The sequence below is a fragment of the Mustela nigripes genome, chromosome 12 (assembly GCF_022355385.1).
Source record: "Mustela nigripes isolate SB6536 chromosome 12, MUSNIG.SB6536, whole genome shotgun sequence".
Taxonomy (NCBI): domain Eukaryota; kingdom Metazoa; phylum Chordata; class Mammalia; order Carnivora; family Mustelidae; genus Mustela; species Mustela nigripes.
Window position 1 is genome coordinate 36,282,388 of NC_081568.1, and position 21,353 is coordinate 36,303,740.

The 21,353-nt window shown below is 36.3% G+C and overlaps 1 protein-coding gene across 4 annotated transcripts in view; it reads left to right on the forward strand.

The window, feature by feature from the left end:
* Positions 1 to 21,353, forward strand: part of PARP8 (poly(ADP-ribose) polymerase family member 8) — a 178,691-nt gene that overhangs the window by 104,105 nt on the left and 53,233 nt on the right. For all 4 annotated transcript variants that reach the window (XM_059417100.1, XM_059417101.1, XM_059417099.1 and 1 more), the window contains 4 exons: positions 1,831 to 1,925; positions 11,395 to 11,455; positions 11,913 to 12,003; positions 18,101 to 18,167. In XM_059417100.1, the coding sequence (XP_059273083.1) occupies positions 1,831 to 1,925; positions 11,395 to 11,455; positions 11,913 to 12,003; positions 18,101 to 18,167 (314 nt within the window). The remainder of the gene's footprint in view (positions 1 to 1,830; positions 1,926 to 11,394; positions 11,456 to 11,912; positions 12,004 to 18,100; positions 18,168 to 21,353) is intronic.

Here is a 21,353-nt window from a genome sequence, read left to right on the forward strand (position 1 = left end):
TCTGAGAGACCTCCGTGGTCGTTCTGTAACTGACTTGGAAATGTGCATCATTTCTATTTCTTACTTGTACGCATATTCAGAAATTAAGGTTACTTTGGCGATTCTTTGACTGTCGTCGCTCACTTACATTGAATTTATCTTACTTGGTTGCAGAGATTTTGCAGATGGCATTGTATTATGCTTTTGACTTTTACATTTCTTAAGCAAGTTGGGCTCTGTCAGTGTTTCGAAATGATGACGCTTCTAAAGAAAGCATGGGTGGTTAGTTTTAAGTAGAACATGATTAACCTTTATAAAAATTGATGGTTCCTAATTACTGAGCATCCTCAATATTTATATTCTTTTTCTCTTCCTCTTTCACTGATGTAAAGTGTTTCTTGGAAAATAGTGATGAAGAAATAATCATAATTTATGTATATGAAAATGGCATAGCCACATATGCATATTTATAAAAGAATTCACTATTTTTCCAGGATAGTGTTGAAATTTCAAACTGTGCTATTGATTTTAGGATATGGCTGAATAAAGCATCTTGTTCTGGTTCTGTAAACTTTTTAAATCAAACATGTTTTGTAACTTGCGTAATGGGAAGGTAGTAGATTAAAGTGGTGATTTTTTGGGTGTCTGTTGTTAGAGAACATGTGCATACGCTTGCACACAAGGTGGGGGGAGCAGAGGGAGAGAGAGAGAATCTTTAGCAGACGCTACACACAGCATGGAGCCCTACACCGGGCTTGATCTCACGACCTGAGCCGAAATCAACAATTGGATGCTAAACTGACCGAGTGACCCAGGAGCCCCTAAAGTCGTACTTTAAAGACAAAATTGTAATTGTGTAAAAGAATGTAAGTCAGTTGGGGCACCTGGGTGGCTCAGTGGGTTAAAGCCTCTGCTTTCGGCTCAGGTCATGGTCTCAGGGTCCTGGGATTGAGTCCCGCATCAGGCTCTCTGCTCAGCAGGGAGCCTGCTTCCCTCCCTCTCTCCCTGCCTGCCTCTCTGCCTACTTGTGATCTCTGTCTGTCAAATAAGTAAATAAAATCTTTAAAAAAAAAAAAAAGAATGTAAGTCAATTTACTTTTTTGGAGTCAGTAATTATTCAAGCATAAGCAAGACAGTAGAGATATGGACATATAAATAAAAGTAGGCTGCTTCTCTCCAAGAGTGCCTTTCTAGCCGTGGTATACTTTTCCTAACAATTCTCTAACCAGTGTTGCACTTTAAACTTTAATCATACAAAAAAGCTCTTCTAGTTTTGATTTTTGTTTACACAGCTAATATTTGCAGAGGGAAAGTAAATTTCCCCCCCCCCCAAGACAAAAACTCTGTCTAGAAGTTTTTAGGTTATCTGCCAGCCCCTTACTTTAGTCTCTTTAACATTTGCCTTTTTCTCACATCAAAGTAGTCTAATTTTTTTTTTAAGATTTTAATTTATTTATTTGACAGAGAGAGTGAGAAAGCACAAGCAAGGGAAGCAGCAGAAGTGGTGGGAGAAGCAGGCTCCCTGCTGAGCAGGAAGCCCTAGGCGGGACTCGATCCTGGGATCTGGGATCATGACCTGAGCCGAAGGCAGATGGCTACCCAACTGTAGCTACCCAGGCACCCCTCTGATTTTACTTTTCGAACATAATAAATTATACAAGACATAGGACATAAGCGAACCTACCATCTTTAGTGAATATACTGCTGTATTCTCTGTATTTTTCAATGAAGATGACACAGACGATGTCCATGGCAGAATCTGCAGCGGGACCTGCTCAAGAGACAGTTTGTATTTGATTCTTTTGATTCTCTTCACCCCCAAGTCATTTCTGAACCATCCCTTTTCGCCAGGTGAACTATGACGGGGAACTGCACAAGCACCCCCAGCTTGAGGCTGATTTGTCGGCAGTGAGAGAGATATACGGGCCGCACGCAGTTTCTCTCAGGTAAATCAATATCTCTCTGGAATAAAAATTAAAATGATTTGGTAAGTCATTGGGATTTTTCTGTTGAGTAATTAAGTGGAAATATTCTTGGGCTTAGCTGTATTTGAAATTTTTTGAGACACTCTGCTGTGTATTTCCTTAGGCAGAATGGTGTCTCTCTGGCTGTATCAATTTTTTTGGTTTTATTTTTGGTACATGTGGTTCAAGAGTACATTGATGCATGAAAGAAATTAGTTACTTTGGAGAGTTAGTTTGATAGAATATCAGTCTTAAGTAGTGTCGTAATCAATTCCTTAATAGACGTGGACAGCTGGGCCCATGCAGTCAAACATAAATCATGGACACATCGTGTGAACAATGAAAGTAAATAATGCATAACTACTGGTGTCCAGATCGCATTGGGATGTGATCTGACCCCCAAAAAAGAAAGGGAAAAAGGGACATAAATTTGCAGTGTTTGTTTGATTGATACTGTATTTCATCTTGCAGTCACTTCATATATAATTTGGTGATAAATTTAAAGACCATTGTGTATCATTTTTAATTATTCAGAAAACCCCAGTATCCTTACCTACCATTTTCTCTCCTTAATTTAAAAAAGATACTCTTTCCTGTCACTATCGTTGTCTCCTTCCATGAGTCCGATCTGATTATTTCAGATTCTTTTTCTTTGCCTGAAGGGCAGCCTCCACGTTGCCTTGGAATTCCAGACCCCAATCCCAGCCTGACATCGGTTCCTGCCTCATCCACCCAAACACCAACTGTCCCTTTTCTCCAGATGTGCTCTGTTCCCTCTTGACTTTGGGTGTTTGCACAAGCTGTTGGCTCACCACTGAGGGCTTCACTCATAACCCCGTTGGTTTCTGTGTCTTTATTGAAGCCAAAGTCCAAAGGCCAGCTTCTCCAGTGCCTCTTTTCAATTTCCAGTGCGGACTGTTTGTTCTGCCCTCAGACTCCCATCTCATTTGGCTTTCCCCTCATTTGTTATACTTCTCAATCTCTCCTGTCTTGTCATTATTGGTTTAGTTCTCTCCATCTAGACCCTAAATTCTGTGAATGCAGGGACCATGTGCTTTTTTGTCTGTTTGCTTTATTTTGTTCTGTTTTGGTTTTTTATCATGCTTATATTTTGGTACTTAATACAACACAGGAAGTATATGAAATACGGGCTGATAGATTCTGGATTGTTTGTAGTGGCATCCATGAAAGATGTTCACATTATCTGGTTACTTTCTCTTCTATGGACATTTTTCAGAGAGCCAACCAATCTAGATTTTCAGAGAGCCAACAAATATTTAAAGTTGGGAAATACAATACAGCTATAATTGATCACTATCAATGGTTTCATTTTAACTTCAGAAACAAACTCACCACCACCTGCGACCTTAGTAGTAAGTTGGGGCTAAGGACACAGATCTTGTCTGTCCTACTCATGGTGCTCTGGTAGGCTGCTGTGGACTGAGAGGGATTGGGATTATACTTGGAAAAGCAAATCTTTGCAGTCAAGGTTTTAGCTGATTGACTGCAATTATTTCTCAGTTTATCTCTACTGTGGCTCCTGGATAGAGGATATGGTGTTCAATAAGTGTGTTAGAATGAATAAATGAAGAAGGCAGTAGGGACTTATCCATAAGTGGTCCAAAACAATGATTAACTTTTTAACTTGAGACAAGTTGGTTTGTTTGACCACTTAAAACTTTGATCTCAGTAATTTAATCCTCTCCCCCGCTTAAAAAAAAAAAAAAAGGCTGGGATAGAGTTTATCATATAATACAGTAAGTTCAATTTCTTTTAATTTGCACTACCTGTTGTTTTGGGGATTGCCTTAGCACATGTTGATTGCTTTTATAAGCATTTATAAGGATTTTTCTGAAACACATATTTCCATGTTAAGTTGTAATTACATTTTCCATTACATTCCATTAATTACATGTTTTCCATTATTAATAAAATTATTGATGATTTATCTACTCTTAAAATTAGATAAATATTTGTAAATTCATTCAAATGAAATACTGAAAGTCATAAATGGCTTTGATTCTTTTTTCTCCTTTCCTATTTCACTTACAAGTTTTGATTCAACTTAAATCTTTTTGAATATGAGCTATGTTCTTGCCTGCTCTACACTTTCTATAGCTATAGAGGATGTTTTCCTAATAAAGAATCTCCCAGAGGCCTCATGATGTGAAGTATGAATCACAGGAAGATTAGTCTGATTTACTTGAAATAAATACAAATGAATTTACTGTCTAGTATCAAATACTGAAGCTTGGGCACATGGCAAGAGAAGTAGTTAGGCAGAAGGTCTTGGAATCTTCTTCCTTACAAAGTTCTAAGCCTGTTGAAAACAGACTGTTGTAATTAGCTGTTCTTTTACTTAATTGAGGTTTATAAGAACTTAATGGAGTTTGAAGAACAAAAGTACCTCAATATGCATAGTAGGCTATTTGGTGTCATTTTTTTTTTTTTTTTTAATGTGATGTCTAATGAGAAGGGCAGCTAACCACATCTAAGTTCTCTGTAAGAGATGAGATGAAAATTTTTAACTGGCATTGCCTCACTTGAGACAGAACCTCTTAAAGTAGGTTGAAGGAGGAGATAGAAATGGGGACTTATGGCCAGTTCATTACTGAGGGAGGTAATTTCAGCTCTATGTGGCCTTATCATTCAAAAGCAGAATCCTGGCTGTGTTGAGCCATACTTATAAACACTGATGAGAATCCCAGTTCATACACTTTCGTGCTGAAGTGAGTTAGGTATCTGGAGAAACAGGATAAACTATCAGTTTATCAGTCTGAATGAACATGTCTCGTCTTGAATCATGCAGCAAAGTGAGGGTGTTTTATGTGTTTCATTACAAATTTTCTCCTCTAGTCATTACTTAAAAAAAAAATTTGATCAGTGCCATCTGAAAACAATTTGAGATTAATATTTTTAGAAAGGTATGGGGAATTACAAGTCACAAAATTCTCACGTGGTCAGGAATGAAATGATTCTGACAGTTTGCTTGTGGTGTTTCAAACATCTAGCCCATGTGAAATAACCTTCGCTTTATGATCATACCACCTTCTGTTTTAAAAGTCAAAGCTACTGAGTAATATTCTAGCCTTTTTATGGTGACTAAGGCTTAATGAAGGTTGGAAGATTGCAAGATTGTAAGTCTTTTGTACTTGTTAAAAAGATTTTATTTATTTGAGAGAGTGAGAGAGAGAAAGGGCACCCATGCACATGTGAGTAGGGGTGAGGGGCAGAGAGAGTGGGAGAAACAGACTCCCTGCTTAGCATGGGGGCTTGATTCCCAGACTCTGAGTTCATGACCTGAGTCAAAGGCAGATGCTTAACCAACTGAGCCACCCAGGCGCCCCATCTTTTGCATTTTGATCACCTTTTGTGACGGACAATTGTAATAGAACCTTTTGGAGTGTATGTTCTGGAGGATAGGGCATTCTGAGGAGTTTTTAAGGTTGAGGAGGTTATGCTACTATATTCAGGCCCCCATACTTCGTTGAGAGAGGGAAGAGGGGAGAGAAAGATAGAGAAAGGAGAGGAGAGGGGAAGGAAGGGGAAAAAAGCCACACAAATCAGGATTTCTGCATTTCCATTTGTGGTGACCAGTAGGATTACTTACAGATCTTCTGGTTCCTGCCTTCTGGTATTTGGCAGCATTTTATTTCCCTGCCCCTTTTAATGTGATGAGTGGACACAGCTACCTCTGGCCAGTGAAATGTGAGCGTGAGCTCTGGTGTAGGAGCTCCCGTTTCCCCCGGACCCCGTCACTCCGGGCCCCTGAGTGACCACAGTGAGTAGTAACTCCCCTCCCCCCTGTCCAAGTCCATGGTAAACGTGTATCGTTAGGGAGATATAAATCTTGCTTGTGTGTTCAACCACTGAGAGTTGAAGAAGTTTGTTATTGCAACATAACTTAACCTACGTTAAAGTACGTCATTCCTCAAAAGAGCTGGTGTTGGGTATTTGTAGAGTTCTTTCCAGCTATGGATTCTCCCACTCCTGCTTCTGGAGCCTCCAGAAAAATGGTCTGACTGAGAACCAGGGGAAAGCGGTAACAGGAAGCACTTAGAAGAAAGAAAGGGGGGAGGGGAGAGTATTTTCTGAAAATACTGGTTCATAACCTAGGGGAAAGCTTCAGAATGTCAGATCCCAGACAGTCACCCCTATTCCCAACGCCTGTACTTTCTTGAAGCCAAGGGTTTGTCAGTGGAGGGAAAATTGTAGCAACTGTATCTCTTAGACAGTGTAATTTTTATCTCGGCTTCCTTTTTTATACGGATCTAGTTTTTAAATTCTTCTCAGTGCTGTTGCCTTTTAGAGAAACTTCAGAGCACTTTGGATACAGTCTTGCAAATGCTTTAATCTACCAAGGTTTATTTCTGACTACTGAGTTTGCATATTTCTTGGCCCATTCACAAACATCTCTCCCACACTGAGCAAAAAACACACATTGAGTAGGCATGCAGACACAGACAGGGAATGCTGTGGAGTTTCAGATGTCATAGAAGGTGTGTGTTTCCTCACAAAATCTATTTCTTCTCAAAATGTAACTGACCAGTCACTGAATGCGAGAAATAACTAAATAGCAATAATTTTATTTCCCAAGAACCTGTGGTAGAATTTCATGTATGTGTGTATAATGTTTAATTTCCTTGACAGTTAATAAGGGAAGGCTAGATATCTAATATTTTTATAACCAGCACAATCACTGCTAATTTTGATCAGGTGGTGTTATAAAACATCATGACAGTATAATGAATAAGCTGTAGTTTTATAGAGAAAGGAGGACCAGCAGGGATGGTCTAACATTTACTATATTGTGAACAAGGATGTTGTGTCTCACTAATGAGCGTGTTATCTTGATTAGTTCTATTAAAAATTAGGAGAAAAAATTGCCAAGAATTCTAATACATGGTGCCCTAAAAAACACACGTTTGTAGAAAAATACATTTCATACATATGTTCTTAAATGAACTAGGTCACATGTAAATATCCAAAATCAAATGACCAGATTTCAAGATGCATTGATTCAAAGAGTAGCTCACATGTCTGGAGAAAAATTTGTGAAGCGATCTTTTCTCAGTTCCAGGGTGTAACAACTACATCAGATCATTTCTATGTTGTTCTCCTTATCTTGAAAAAGCATTCAGGTTCAGTTTGATGCGATCTTTTCACAGTGAATAAATATAGGCAGTGCATGAAATTATTTTGAGTTATTATAAACTCGATACAGCATTCAGGACACAATCAGATATCTGGCTTCACAATTCAAGTTGCATTCATATTTCAGGCTTTTGACTTGATTCTGCATTTGCTATTCATGAGATCCGGGGCAACTGAAAGTTATTCAGATATAGAAGCAATCCTGATGACTGGGTCGCTGCATCTGGACAAACTGTAATCACGCTTTGTAATCTCGCAGTGGGAAATGTGAAATTACGGGCATTATATAAAAAGGGCATCACAACGGAAATTGGTTTGCATATACGCAGCGCTGTTGTGAATTCTTTGAAGTGTGGCATAAAAACAAAAAGTGTAACTATTTACAGATCTACACCTGCAGAATCCAGTTAATTGCAAACCTTTAATGCCTCTGCCTCCTTAAAATTCTGTTTGTGTTCTGTCTTTGTGCTCTGCTGTGGCGGGGAAGAGCGCTTATAAACCTTAATTTCCTTCTTTCTGTTGTTGTTGAAATAAATTGACGGTGTTAGAAATTGGGAAGACACTTACCACAAAAGTGTTGAAGAAATCATATAAAGAATACTTAAAAATTCACATATTAAACTTTTTAAAAGAATACATGTCACTTTCTAATCATAACTTTATGATAAATTCTCTGAAGTGCTCTGGAAATCTCTGAAGAAAATAGCTGTGGGTAAGATTCTTACTGATTTTTCTTGTCTCTGATTTCCTTCTTTCTGCCTCTGATTGCATCACACTCTGGCTATTGTAACTAAATCCAAACCTGAGTTATTCCTCCTTGGGAAACTGGCAGTGAGTGACCAGAGCAAACGAACACCTGGTGATTTGACAATGTGGGGAGTGGTCACTGTGATAACCTGGCTGGTGTGATTAGAAATGGTTATAACCTTTTAAAATAGTAATTAGATGTCACATATCAAGACTCCCAAATATAATTATATTATTTATTTTGTGCAGTAATTCTAGAAATTATTCTGTAAGAAGACAGATGCCCATAAATTTTTATTCAATATTTACAGTGTAAAAAAAAATCAATAGCAATCTCATAATTGTATCGTTGTTTTATTATAGAATTGTATTTATACAAATATAACAATTTAACTCGATGATTTGGAAGAATATTTAATATAGAAAAACATTCGTTTTAGAAGAAGTGAAAGAGAGGAAGACAAATTTTTATATATAAAAATATGGCATGAGATACAAGCAAATACATGGAATGAGATATAAGCAAAGATAATTATCTCTGAGTGGTAGTATTATAAGTTGCTTTTGTATGTTTTTCTGACATTTTATAAAATGAGCTTATATTACCTTTGTAGTCAGAAAAAGTAGATATGTTTTTAGAAAAACCCATTAATTATTTATAAAATTTTATTTATTTATTTGAGAGAGAGAGAGATAGTGAGAGAGAGCACGAGCGGGGAAGAGAGGGAGAAGCAGTCTCCCCACTGAGCAGGGAGCCCCCTGTGGGGTTTAATCCTGAGACCGTGGGATTTTTTTATAAAATAAATTTTACCCACAATCTACAGTTAACAAATAAATACTTCCTTCTTTTTTTTTTTTTTAACTTTTTTGGTTTTTCTATTTCTATTTAATTTAAAAAAAAGAGCATTTCAGTTTCCATACAGTTTTGGTAATCGACTTGCTCCAAATAGTATATTTTGGAACGTATCCAGAGGGATAGTACATATTTTTATATCAATTTCTTTAGTAATGGGTAAAAAATTTTTCTGACGTATCAGTGTCCTATAGTTTATTTAAGTGTTCCCTTATTATTTAATATTCATTTCTGTCCCCAGTTTCTGCACTCAGAAACATCTTTCTAGGCAGAAGTTTACACATATTTGTTACAGTTTCATCCCACTGGAATGTCTACTGGACATCTTTTGTAATTGGTCTTCATTACCACATTAGTGGTTCTTTCTTTAAAATTTGCCTACACAAAACATGTTTGACTTTTATATTTATGAATAATTTTCTGACGTTCCAGATCAGCAAATTATGATCACTGGGTCATGGGGCCCATTTTTGAAAAGCCTGTGAGATACAGATAGTGTTTGCTTTTTAAAAAGGGTTTAAAGAAAAACGAAAACAGAGGAATATGTGACAGAGACCAGAAAAGGCCTGAAAATGCTAAAATACTTACTTTCTTGACTTTTACAGGAAAAGGTTACTGACCCCTGAACCAGAGGCATTAAAGAGATGGTTTATTTGCTTGGTCCTTATTCTTGGCATAGTATTCGTATAATTTCATAAATAAATTGGTGTATTTTAAGTCTAATTTGCATATCATATCATGTGTAAATTTGCACAAGGTTATAAGTGTTCTTATCCTAACACAGATGTTTTAAGCCATGCAATGTTTTTAAGAAATCCATTCCTGTGTGAATAGTTTTTATCCCTTTTCTTTATGTATTCTAAAAATATTACCATCAAAGAATAAAAAATACAATGTCATAAATAGTAAAAATGTGGTCAGTGTTTTGATATATATTAACTTTTTAATTTTTTAGAAAGATTTTTATCTATTTGTTTGAAAGAGAGGGAGAGAGCACAGCAAGGAGGCAGGGAGGGAAAAGCAGACTCCCCACTGAGCTGGAAGCCTAACTGGGCCATATCCCAGGGTCCTGGGATCATGAGCTGAGCCAGAGGCAGATGCTTAAACTGACTGAGCCACCGAAGCCCCCCTTTAAGTTTTTTTTATTTTTTATTTTTCAAAAAGATTTTTATCTTTTCATTTGAGAGAGAAAGAGAGTGCACGAGCAGAGGGGTGGGGCAGAGGAAGAGGGACAACCTGAACAGGGACCCCTGTTTTGATATATTTTTAAGGGGACGATGGAGAAAGCACAGAGGCTGAGTTCTTACATTCTAATATGCTGCTTTTTGTGTGTCATAGACATTAAGAATAAAAAAAAAAACCTTCGCTTTCTTCATTCATCAAATTACATAAAACCATTTAATCATTAAAGGTGTCCTCTCTGAACCCTAGACAAGTGCCACAGTTTTGTATTTTGTTAGCATTACTTGAATACATAATGCACAGAAATTGTCATTGAGGACTAACTGTGTGCCAGATACTGTCCTACACACAGTTTTGAAATTGAACATGAGTTCAATGCCTGACTCCCCCACTGACATTGACTTTTTGGCATCTGATTTCAATTCTCTAAACCTCAGTTTCCTTGTTTGCAAATGAGGATAACAATAGTATCCTCATCATCAGAGTATGATGAGGACCCTGCAAAGTGCTGGTTGATTGAATACTGAACGGATTAATTCCCTGCATAAATAAAGAGGATGTATGTCTTTAAATCTTGGCTCTGCTACAGAGTGATGATGGGTAAGTTACTTTGTTACTCTGGGTCAGTTAGTGTGTATATAAATTAAAGGTAGTAGTGGTAAGTGTAGTGGACTGTGGTCCCATGGATGTAAAATTCTTAGAATAATTTCTGGCACATGAGTGCTTAATAAATATTGTCAGCTACCTTGTATCATTTCTTATCTGTATAGTTTTATTTCTTATCTGTATATTTCTTATCTGTATAGTTTTATTTCTCACTGTATATAGCATTTGTAACTTCATACTCTTATAAAAATATTAAAAAATACAGATATGTGTATATAGAGAATATGGGAAAACTATTGTTTTTATGCTCTTTCATGTATGCTGGTTTATGGCACTCCCAGGGCTGGAGAAAAGTTGATTTCTAGAATCTAGAATGTCTTCCTGTGGCACATAACTGTTGTTACTTGTTTTAATTTTGATATATCAGATTTCTAGAGCTGCCTCTCAAAACACAACGACATTTAAATGGCAAAGCCCGTGGATCTGGTCAGAGCTGGTGATGTTTAACATGGGAGGGAAAATCGTGGGCACATCATTGTCATGGTGAATTCTTTCTCCACCCCTTCCCCATGAGAAACTCCTTTTTTGCCCTTTGAAGCAGCTCTTCTTCTCAGAGAGCACACTGCACACCAAGTGGTCCTATGAGAGGATGGTTGAATTTGCCACAGAGAACTGGGGATGTTTGAAACTACGAAGCAAACAGTTCTTGAATTTATGTATGCAAAAGCATGTTTATAAAAATAGATGTCTAGACGGTATAAATAATCACAAAATATGACAGTCCAACTACATGAAATTAGTTAATTCATGTTCCATTCACTTCTGAGCTCTCTGTAGAGATCAGGAAAAGGAGAGAGCACACATTATCTTAAGGAAAATGGAAAAATAAGTGTTAATCTTTGCTTTCAGGGAATATGGAGCCATTGATGATGTAGATATTGATCTGCATATTGATGTTAGCTTTCTGGATGTAAGTATCAATTTATACAGTATGATTGATACATTCAAAAACATTTATTGTTTTCTAACAGTATTGTTGGAAAAAATTAAATATTCATTTCTCATATTACTAGTATATGCTGATTTTGTTAAAGTGGTTATAAAGAAATACAATGACTGGTTGAAGAAACACATGATATATATATTTTTACATTGGTTCTTTTAATATATTCTGAAATTTATGGGCTCTTAGTACTTCATTATTTCTTAAATTTTAACTTTAATTTTCCTATGTAGAAGGCAAAAATTAAGAATACTTTGACATTCTTCTCCAAACCAGTAGGTCGTGAGGTAATTTGTGAGACTTACTGATTTTTGTATTTGTTCAAAGTAAATTTAAAAAAAAAAAAGAGTTTCATTTTGAAAAAAAAAAAAAAAGAAATCAAGAACTCCATAAAATTAATTCATCTTTTAATATATTTGCACAGGAGGAGATTGCTGTGGCTTGGGAAGTGATTCGAACAGAACCTATAATTGTCCGACTACACTGTTCACTTACACAGTATTTAAATGGCCCAGGTTAGTTTTATTTCTGTGTTTATTATTTTGAATATGAATTAGTTGTGCATTGTGCACTCAACAGAATATTCATTTGGTAATTCTGAGCATAATTGCAGCTATCTTGATAATAGTATTTAAATATACTTGCATCCTAACAAAGATGGTTTATTGCCAGTGTAACTTTTTTTTTTTTTTAAGATTTTATTTATTTATTTGACAGAGAGAGAGAGAGAGACAGTAAGAGAGGGAACACAAGCAGGGAGAGTAGGAGCAGGAGAAGCAGGCTTCCCGCCTAGCAGAGAGCCAGATGTGGGTCTCGATCCCAGGACCCTGGGATCATGACCTGAGCCAAAGGCATCTAGACACTCAACCGACTGAGCCACTCAGGCGCCCCTGCCAGTATAACTTATGGAAACAAAAACATACAACATTTAGTTGTATAGATTTCAGAAGTTGACAAGTTGCTGTGAAACAAGCAAATAAAACCTAAAAGAGAACTTTGCTTATAGTAGGGGCTCAGAGGGTGTATTTTGGGTTATCCTTAGATTTAATTATTTATGTTTCTGATTCTAGGATTCCATTTTAATGTTTACTTATCCCACCTTTGATTACTGATGAATTTAGCCTAACTATAAATACAACATACTTCTATTTTTGAAAATGGAAATCTTAGTAATATTTTTGTTTTCCACTGTCTTAAAGGATGATTTTGTTATATCTCAAGTGATAGTTATTTACAACAGATACACATGCGTGCAGGCCCACGTGCACACGCACACATACACTGTATCTACTCATTTTGCTCCAGTTGCATACTGCTGAATAACAAAGCACCCCCAGACTTAGTGGCTTAAAACCACCAGTTACCATCTCTAACCGTTCTTCGAGCTCAGATGAGCAGTTTTTGCTTGGAGTCACCCATGCCTTTGAAGTCAGATGGTAGGTAGAGCATATGTCGACTAAAGGCTCTGCTAGGTCTGATGCTCAAGGTGCAGAACTTTGGGGTAGCAGTGGATGTGTGTGTCATCTTGGAGCTCAGCTGCGGCCTCTTAACTTGAGTGTTGATCTTACACATGGCCTCTTCATGTGGCTTCGGGTTTCTTGTAGCATGGGTACTGGAGTCTGGAAGCAAGTGTTGCAAGAGACAGGCTGTGGATGCCGCCTGGAAAAAGGCACAGTGAATCTTCCACTACATTGTATTGTTCAAAGCAGTTGGAAAACCCACCCAGAATCAAGGGATGTGGATATCGACAGCACCTCTTGAAGTCATGGCCATCTTCACACATCCTTTACTGTGATGTTGGCACGTCTTTCTTTAGGCATATTAAGAAACTTATGTCTACAATTAGCTTTTACACGAGAAAAATCCCTGACCTTCCAAGCTGATGAAATACATAGAAAGGGTGCCTGAGTGGCTCAGTTGGTTAAGCGACTGCCTTCAGCTGAGGTCATGATCTTAAGAGTCCTGGGATTGAGTCCCACATCGAGTTCTCTTCAGACTTCTTCAACTTCATTCATCTTCTCTCCCTCACTCCCCCTGAACTGCTCCAACCAGCTCCCCCTCCTGCTCAGCAGAGAGTCTGCTTCTCCAGCTGACCTCTCTTCCTCTCATGCTCTCTCTCTCTCTCTCAAATAAATAAAATCTTTAAAAAAAAAAGAAAAAAATACGTAGGAAAATTTCTTATTTTGAAAAAGTTTCTGTTGAGTCACCTCTTTTCTATTTTTGTATAATGATTTCTACTTAAATAATCAACTCTTAATATAAAAGCATATGATTTAATGCCAGGCAGAGACAACTAGATGTTACATATTTTTACTGTGATTATTTCAAATGTATAGAAATGCAATAAAAAAGAAAAAGAATTACTCATAATCCCTCTATAGTGAGAAACCTGCAAATAGTTTGGTGTTTCTCTTTCCTGTGCACGCTTGGCTCATTTTCATAAAGTTGACATTGAACTGCGTAGTTTATGTACCTTATTATTATGTCATGAGACTGTTCTCAAGTCATTAAATATTCTGAAATGGAATAATTTTTAATATCTGCACAATATTCCAGCTTATAGGTATATGTGTTTTTGCTGTTCCCCCAAATACCGTGCTGTATGGTTAATTATTTTTCTTTCTTTAGGGATTTGATATGTGACCATTTGGTTTTATTCTGTTTGTGGTTAAAAGAAAGAGCAGCTCTTATGTTTGAACTTTTTTTTTTTTTTTTTTTTTTAATTATCAGGGTTAGGAACAAAATTGGGTCAGTTCATTTCTACTCACACTACTCCATCTGTGTGAGATGAGAATGTGGCATGCTTTTATGTAATCTTACCACTGTTACTCATTTTTGAAATATAATCTTGAATTTTAGGCAGAGATTTTCCTTCTCAATGTCTCTTTAAAGATTTGCTATATTTTCATAAATATATATTTATTTACTACATTTGCATAACAAAATATTTTTGGGGTAAATGTTCTAATAATTATATTCCAATTCACATTTAGATGATTTTATTATTTGGTACACCTTCTTTGGTATTACAATTCATCCATAATTTAGTCCTTCTGTTTTCATTTCTATTGGTTGATTTGCCTACCTAATAGTTTATAAACCAAGGAAACATGAGGATTCTTCTTTTTTTCAAACCTCAGAATGACTCTGATTTTGTGAATGAGACAAACTTGGCCAACCATAAGTTTATTGGGTCATAATAGTTCCCCCTCAAAAAAAAAAGGTAAAAATACTTTAGAAACCTCTGCTAGCTTGTGTCTGAAGTGTTTTAATTTTGTTCATTTGTAAGACATCTACTTTGGTGTTGCTTGTGTTTTGTTATGTGTACTTATTGGGCTATTTTTTCCCTTTTTTTCCTTACTATTACCTTTTATGTATTTATTTTCAGTGGTACCCTTTGGTCTTAATTCACCTCAAGTTTTATGAATAATCCAAGGTTGAAACTGACCTAGTTAACAGCTGTTTTTGAAAAAATTCATTGCTAGGTTTTGGAAATGTATGAATAATACTTATTTGAGCTGTAATATTTGATCAGGGCTAATCTGACAAAATATCTGTAAGTGAACAGGAATGATAAGAATTAAAGAAATACACCTTTTTATCCACTTTAATATTAAAGATAAGGACTATTTTCCTTGTATATGAGGAAATACATTTTAAATAAAAAGACATGATTTTTCTTATTATGTATTTTTTCAGAATTGCTCTTGTATAAGCCTAGTTTCTGATTTGAAGGGCAAGGCTGCTTTCAGTTTAATGCGATAAACAGCCAACATTATTAAAAATGTTTTTCTGTACAAATCATCTCATCATTGGTACTGTACATGTATGTGATGAATGTTAGGATCATTTCCAAGTATCTTAAGCATCCCTCACTTACTGCCTTCCCAACCTACGTTATATGAAAGACTAGGAAAAATCGAGTAACCATCACCTTTTTTAAAACATGAAAATGTTTCTGTAGTGCATTCTGTCAAGTTCTTCCTCAGTCTGTTGTCCCTAAAACTGAACCCTCTTGGGGAATTATTTGGTTATTTTAAGGTAACTCTTAAATAGATTTAGGAAGGATAGACATTTTTATTCCTTTAAAGGAAGGCTTGTTTGTTGTTTTTAGTTTTAGGTATCAGTACCGTTCTGTGTTTTTTGTTTTCTGTTTTTCTGCATGAGGTCAGTAATTTTAGCTAAATTTATTCATGAGTACTTGTTAGTTTAATGGGACTTTTATATTCCAGTTTATTTTCTAACTGATCATTAGTTATCAGAAAGCTATTACTTGAGGAAATTTTTATAAAAATTGGGTGCCTGGTGGCTTAGTTGGCTAAGCGTCGGACTCGATTTCTGCTCAGGTCATGGTCTCAGGGTTATGAGATTGAGCCCCGCATCAGGCTCTTCGCTGAGTGTGGAGTCTGCTTAAGATTCTCTCTCTGCCCCTTCTTCCTGCTCTCACACATACACACACACACATGCTCTCTCGCTCTATCCCTCAAAAGAATTATACAAATCTAAAACATTTTTAGATTTACAGAAAAATTGCCAAGGTAGTACTCCATGTCCCCATACACTCTGCATCCAGTTTCACTGATTATTAATATCTTCTGAATACATTCAAGTTAATTAATAGTAATAATTAATTTCATTAATTTAATAATAACACAAGTTTTATCACTTGAATCTTGGAACATTTTTGGAAGTACCATCTTATTAGCTGTTTTAGTATATTCTAAAATTTAAGTCATCCAGATTTTATACTGCTAGTTGAGTCAGTGTTTGTAACTTACATTTCCCTAGAAGATTTATCCTTTTGGTAAAATATTGATGTTTATTTTCATCAGACTGTTATTCACAGTCTAAATAAGTTTTGGTCTTTGTATCATTTATTTGTAGGAATAATTTATATATCCAGGGTAAATATTTGTGTCTATTATATCTCTTTTCTCTCCCTCTCTCTCTCTCTCTATGCATCTTATACAGTTTCTTCCAGTGATAATTTCAGTTCTTCTAGTGCATTTTGGATTTTTCTGCATTTTTAAAAAAACAGGTCCCTTTTGTTTCTCTGCTTCCATCTCCCCAGTTATTTTATTCCATCTACCTGGGAAGAAATTGTGTCTTCTTAAATCTTCTAAGAGAGCACAGCAAGTTCCACTTTTGTCATCTTTCTCTAAAAACAAAAAATAATAAGATAAAAATCTGCTGAGTTTCCAAGATGTTAGGATTTTTTATTCATTTTTGAATTTCTGTAGCCCTCGATTTGGGACAGGAGAGATTTGAGTGATGTCCACTCAGTTCCTCAGTCTGTACCCAAGGATTGGAATGCTTTTGGAAAAGGAACTGATTGATGGTTCTAGCACCAGTTTTCTTTGATGAGTGGAGTGTTTGTGTCCCAGAGTAATAGCCAACCCAGGGGGTGAGGAAATTGAGGGTGCCAATTTGGTTTCCAGTGTGGGACATGTGTGGTCTGAGAATGTCCTGTTAACAAGATGGTTTACCACCTCCACCGATCCAGACCACAGCATCTCTTGCCAATTACTTTAATAAGTTCCTGAATGATTTTCCTACTTCTCCCCTTGTTTTCTACAGAGATCTTATGCTGCCACACTTGTGGTCCTTCTCAGATCTCCGCTTCTAAAGGGATACCTTGTTCACTGCTCTGTGGCTCCACTGGTCTCTTTGCTCTTCCTAGAATAATGAGGCACATTTCTCCCTTAGGGGCCGTGCCATTGTGATTTCCCCTGGATAGGACACTTTTTTCTTCTGCCATGCTATCAAGTGCTGGAACATATTTTTCCCATGTAACCTTTACTCCAAGACCCTTTCCCTTCGTTATTTTCCCCCAGAACCTTTACCACCATGTGGTAGTCTATCTGTCTAGTTTTTGTTTGTCTCCTTCCACTAGACCAAGGCTTCATGGGGACAGGGATATATTTGTGTATGTGGGTTTTATTTTTTGTTTTGTTTTGTTTTTTTGCCATTCTATCTATAATGATTGGCACAGTGGACACTCAGATAGATATTCTTTAATAAACCCATGAAGAATGAATGGTGAGTGACTTTTTCAGAGATTATTAAATTCATAAACATCATAGTTATTAGCTTATAGAAATGCATGTACCTGGTAAAAACACATGACAGGTCCCCTAGTGAAAGGCAAGTCTCCTATATCTCATCATCTACTGTTTTATTGCAAAAAGAAAAAAAAGAGTGTGTTGTTCATACAAACATGCCTCTTCCACTTAAAGAATCATGTACAAACTATCCTACATATTGCTATTTACACTTACATATTTTTTGGCGATTCTTCATCATTATACATATGATACTCTTATATGCACATGTTATATGTTAGTGTATGGTATCTAATGACCAAGAATGATCTCCAAAATCTATATATATATATGAAGCATAAATAGCAATGTTATAGGACTGGTGTATGCTATTTTAAAATATGTATGTGGGTATAAATATGTTTTACATACTATATAATATGTAAATGTATAATATATTTATGTATGTGTACATAATGTACTGTATCATATATATTCCTTTTTGGTCTTTTCCCTGTCTGATGGTTAAGTTTCAGCTCAACATTTCGACTGATTATTTTTTCCTTTGCAGTGCCCACTGTTGATGTCTTTCAGATTTCTACAAAAGAGCGATTTGGACTGGGACATCAGCTGAAGAAGTAAGTTTCCCAAGGGGGAAAAAAAAATTTCTTTGAAAAAGAATTGATTTCTCATTTTGCTCACTCTTTTCCCCTGTTTCTTATCAAAAGAGTTTTTTGAAGTGAGCCCCTCGGGAGAGGAACTCATCTGATGCCAAGAACTGCATCAGTAGTGTAGCTGGCAGAGCTCCCCGCTTGAAGCAGCCGCCATCCTTGTTTGCCTGCCCAGGTCCGGTCTCTTCCCTCCCTGCCCTTGCCTGTGGAGGCTGATCTGTGTGGGTGCAGGTTCTAATGTGTCTAATAGGTGACCAACAGAGGAAGAAACAGTATAAGAAGGGAGTATTTATTGCCTTTGATTTCCACCCTAAGAGGTCACCTTGAGTTGACTTGTCCTTCAAATGAAGCTTTCTTCTCTGCTCTAGGCCATAGCCTATGCATAACTCTCTTTCTTATTGGGTTCGTTACAGTTTCCCTCTGCTTGTTCTTGGGGCCTAGAGGTGGTAACAGTCAACAGCCACTGGCCCTGGCTGACTGTACTGTGCTTAGCTCCTCTGCTTACACTCTTAAAATGATCATTCCTTTTTCAAATAAACCCTTTATTTCCTCTTTGGACCTTTTCTAATGCAATGATTGAATTTATATTTTATGAGCATAAAATTACTCAAGTCAAAATGACTTGTAAAACTTGGTAGCGTATAGTTAAAATTAAATTTAGTAAATCCTATGCTATATACATCAGCTATAAAAATTTGTATTACTGGGACTTCTGGGTGGTTCAGTCGGCTAAGTGTCTGCCTTCGTCTCAGGTCATGATCCCGGGGTCCTGGGATTGAGTCCTACATCAGGCTCCCTGCTCAGCAGGGAGTCTGCTTCTCCCTCTGCCTGCTGCTCCCCCTGCTTGTGCTCTCTCTCTCTGTCTCACAAATAAATAAGTAAAATCTTAAAAAAAAAAAAAAAAAAGAATTTGTATTACTGGAGAATTCCTAAAGGATTATTTATTCTTCTGAATATACAAATTTTACTTCAATTTAAATTTATCATTAGATTATTATATATTTAAACACATGGTTTGCACCCTCCACGATGATTCAGTTCATGCATTCACCTGTATTTTAATGAATTTTAATTGGGCATCAGACATTAGTCTTTATTGAGCAATGTTCTAAGAGAAAGTACTTTGAAACTTTTTATTTCATTTACTACATAGGGAATGTATTGCAGTCATTTTACTTGAGATTATTATGTAAGAGAAGCTTGTGTGTGTTATAAAGGGTTGTATATATTATGTAGCTCTAGAATTGTCTTAAGTTTTTATGACTTGACATTGTGCAAATATGAGTTATATGTGGATCACATTTGAAAGGAAATTAAGATATGGTAGTATTCTTGCAAATTCCCAGTGTTGGGTTTAAATATGAATATATAAAAATTAGATAATAAACCCTTAATGTTTTGAATTGCACATCTCTAAAACTAAATTTACAACATATGTTTAGCACATTGTAGAATGCCATGTGGCTTCTTTATAAGCACTTAAAAATTTTCTTATTTTTCTGCACTAGGATTAAGTGTGCTTTTCCAGTGGAATTGGTTTTTTTGTTTGTTTTGTTTTTTGAAGATATTATTTATTTATTTGAGAGAGAGAGAGCCTGAGCAGAGTGAGAGGCAGAAGGAGAAAGCAGACTCCCCGCTGAGGTGGGAGCCCAACCTGGGGTCTGATCTCAGGACGCACAGATCATGACATGAGCCAAAGGCAGATGCTTCACGGACTGAGCCCCTCTCAGGTGCTGCTGGTTTTGTTTTCTTAATTGGATTTTGTTTTCTGTGTTGAGCTAATATCTTACAGATCTTGGAGCTAAGCATGGTGCCTGCCTCTATGTTATGCCATCCAAGTTGATTACCACCATACCTTGGCACATCTTCTGTATTTTTTTCCCCTCCTGTGATGTTTTTTACCCTCACCCAATTTTCTTCTTTGTTTTTAATTTTTTTTCCTAATTAAATAACTTAAAAGGGCATTTTTAAGTTCACAGCAAAACTGAGAACAAGATACAGAAATCTCCCATATACTTCCTATCCCCACATATGCATAGGCTTCCAGCTATCAATGTGTCCTACCAGAAAGATACATTTGTTAGATGATGTTAATGTTGATGAATGTACATTGATACCTATCATCCAAAGTCCATAGTTTTACTTTATGTACTTTTTTAGCCACTTAACTTTTTTTTTTTTTTAAAGTGAAATGAAGTAGGTCCAGATGAGCCAAGAATGGCAAAAACACAGAAATCTTGGAATATGTAACTTTCTGCCTTTTAATGATGTCTGAGTATGTTGTTTGGACTCAGAAAAAGAAATGATGTGTATAATTCTAACTCTGAGAAATTAAGGAAAGCTGTGTTCTGTATTCATTGTTTAATCGCTTTATAGAATATGTAACATTTCATTAATATTTCCATCTAAATGTTTAACATATTAAAAAGGTTAATTACTTCTAAGGGTAAATTTTAGTTCTATGGACAGTTTAGTATACAGGCTAGAACTTTTTCTTAATAGATTCCTATTAAATTTTAATCTAATTTATTTTTCCTTAAATTATAAATAACTGGGTTTGCTGGTTATCCTTTCTAGTCTAAAATTACATGATTTCCAAAAATATGATCTCATCCTCACAGTAAGTCATAAGAGAAAACTGAAATTTTCCAGAAACATAGCAAGTTAAGAAGGCAGACTCAAAATCTAGGCCTTTTGTTATCACTACTCTGGTTTGTTTTCAGCAAATAAGAAACACTCATTAAACTTTTCCTGTGATTCTTTATCTGGTGTGTTTCTGGCTACTAGACGGGCTTAATAACGATTGCAGGAACAAATGCATACACAGTGCTTATTGTATGTGAAGTGCTATTCTAAGCACTTTATGTACATTAACTCACTGGATCTTGACCACAGTGCTATCCAGCAGGTGCTGTTACTATCCACATTTCCTAGATGATGAAACCGAGACCCAGAGAGATTAAGCAGGGTGCTAAGGTCACAGTGAGAAAGTGGCAGAGCCAGAATCTGACCTCAGATCAATACTTTTGACCCATCCACCAACCTGCTTCTCATATAATCATAGGAATCCCTTTGCTTTATTTAAGACTTGGGATATGTTTTTGGCACTGAATGAATATTGGGAGAACATGAAGGCATTAAAAGAGCCCGAAA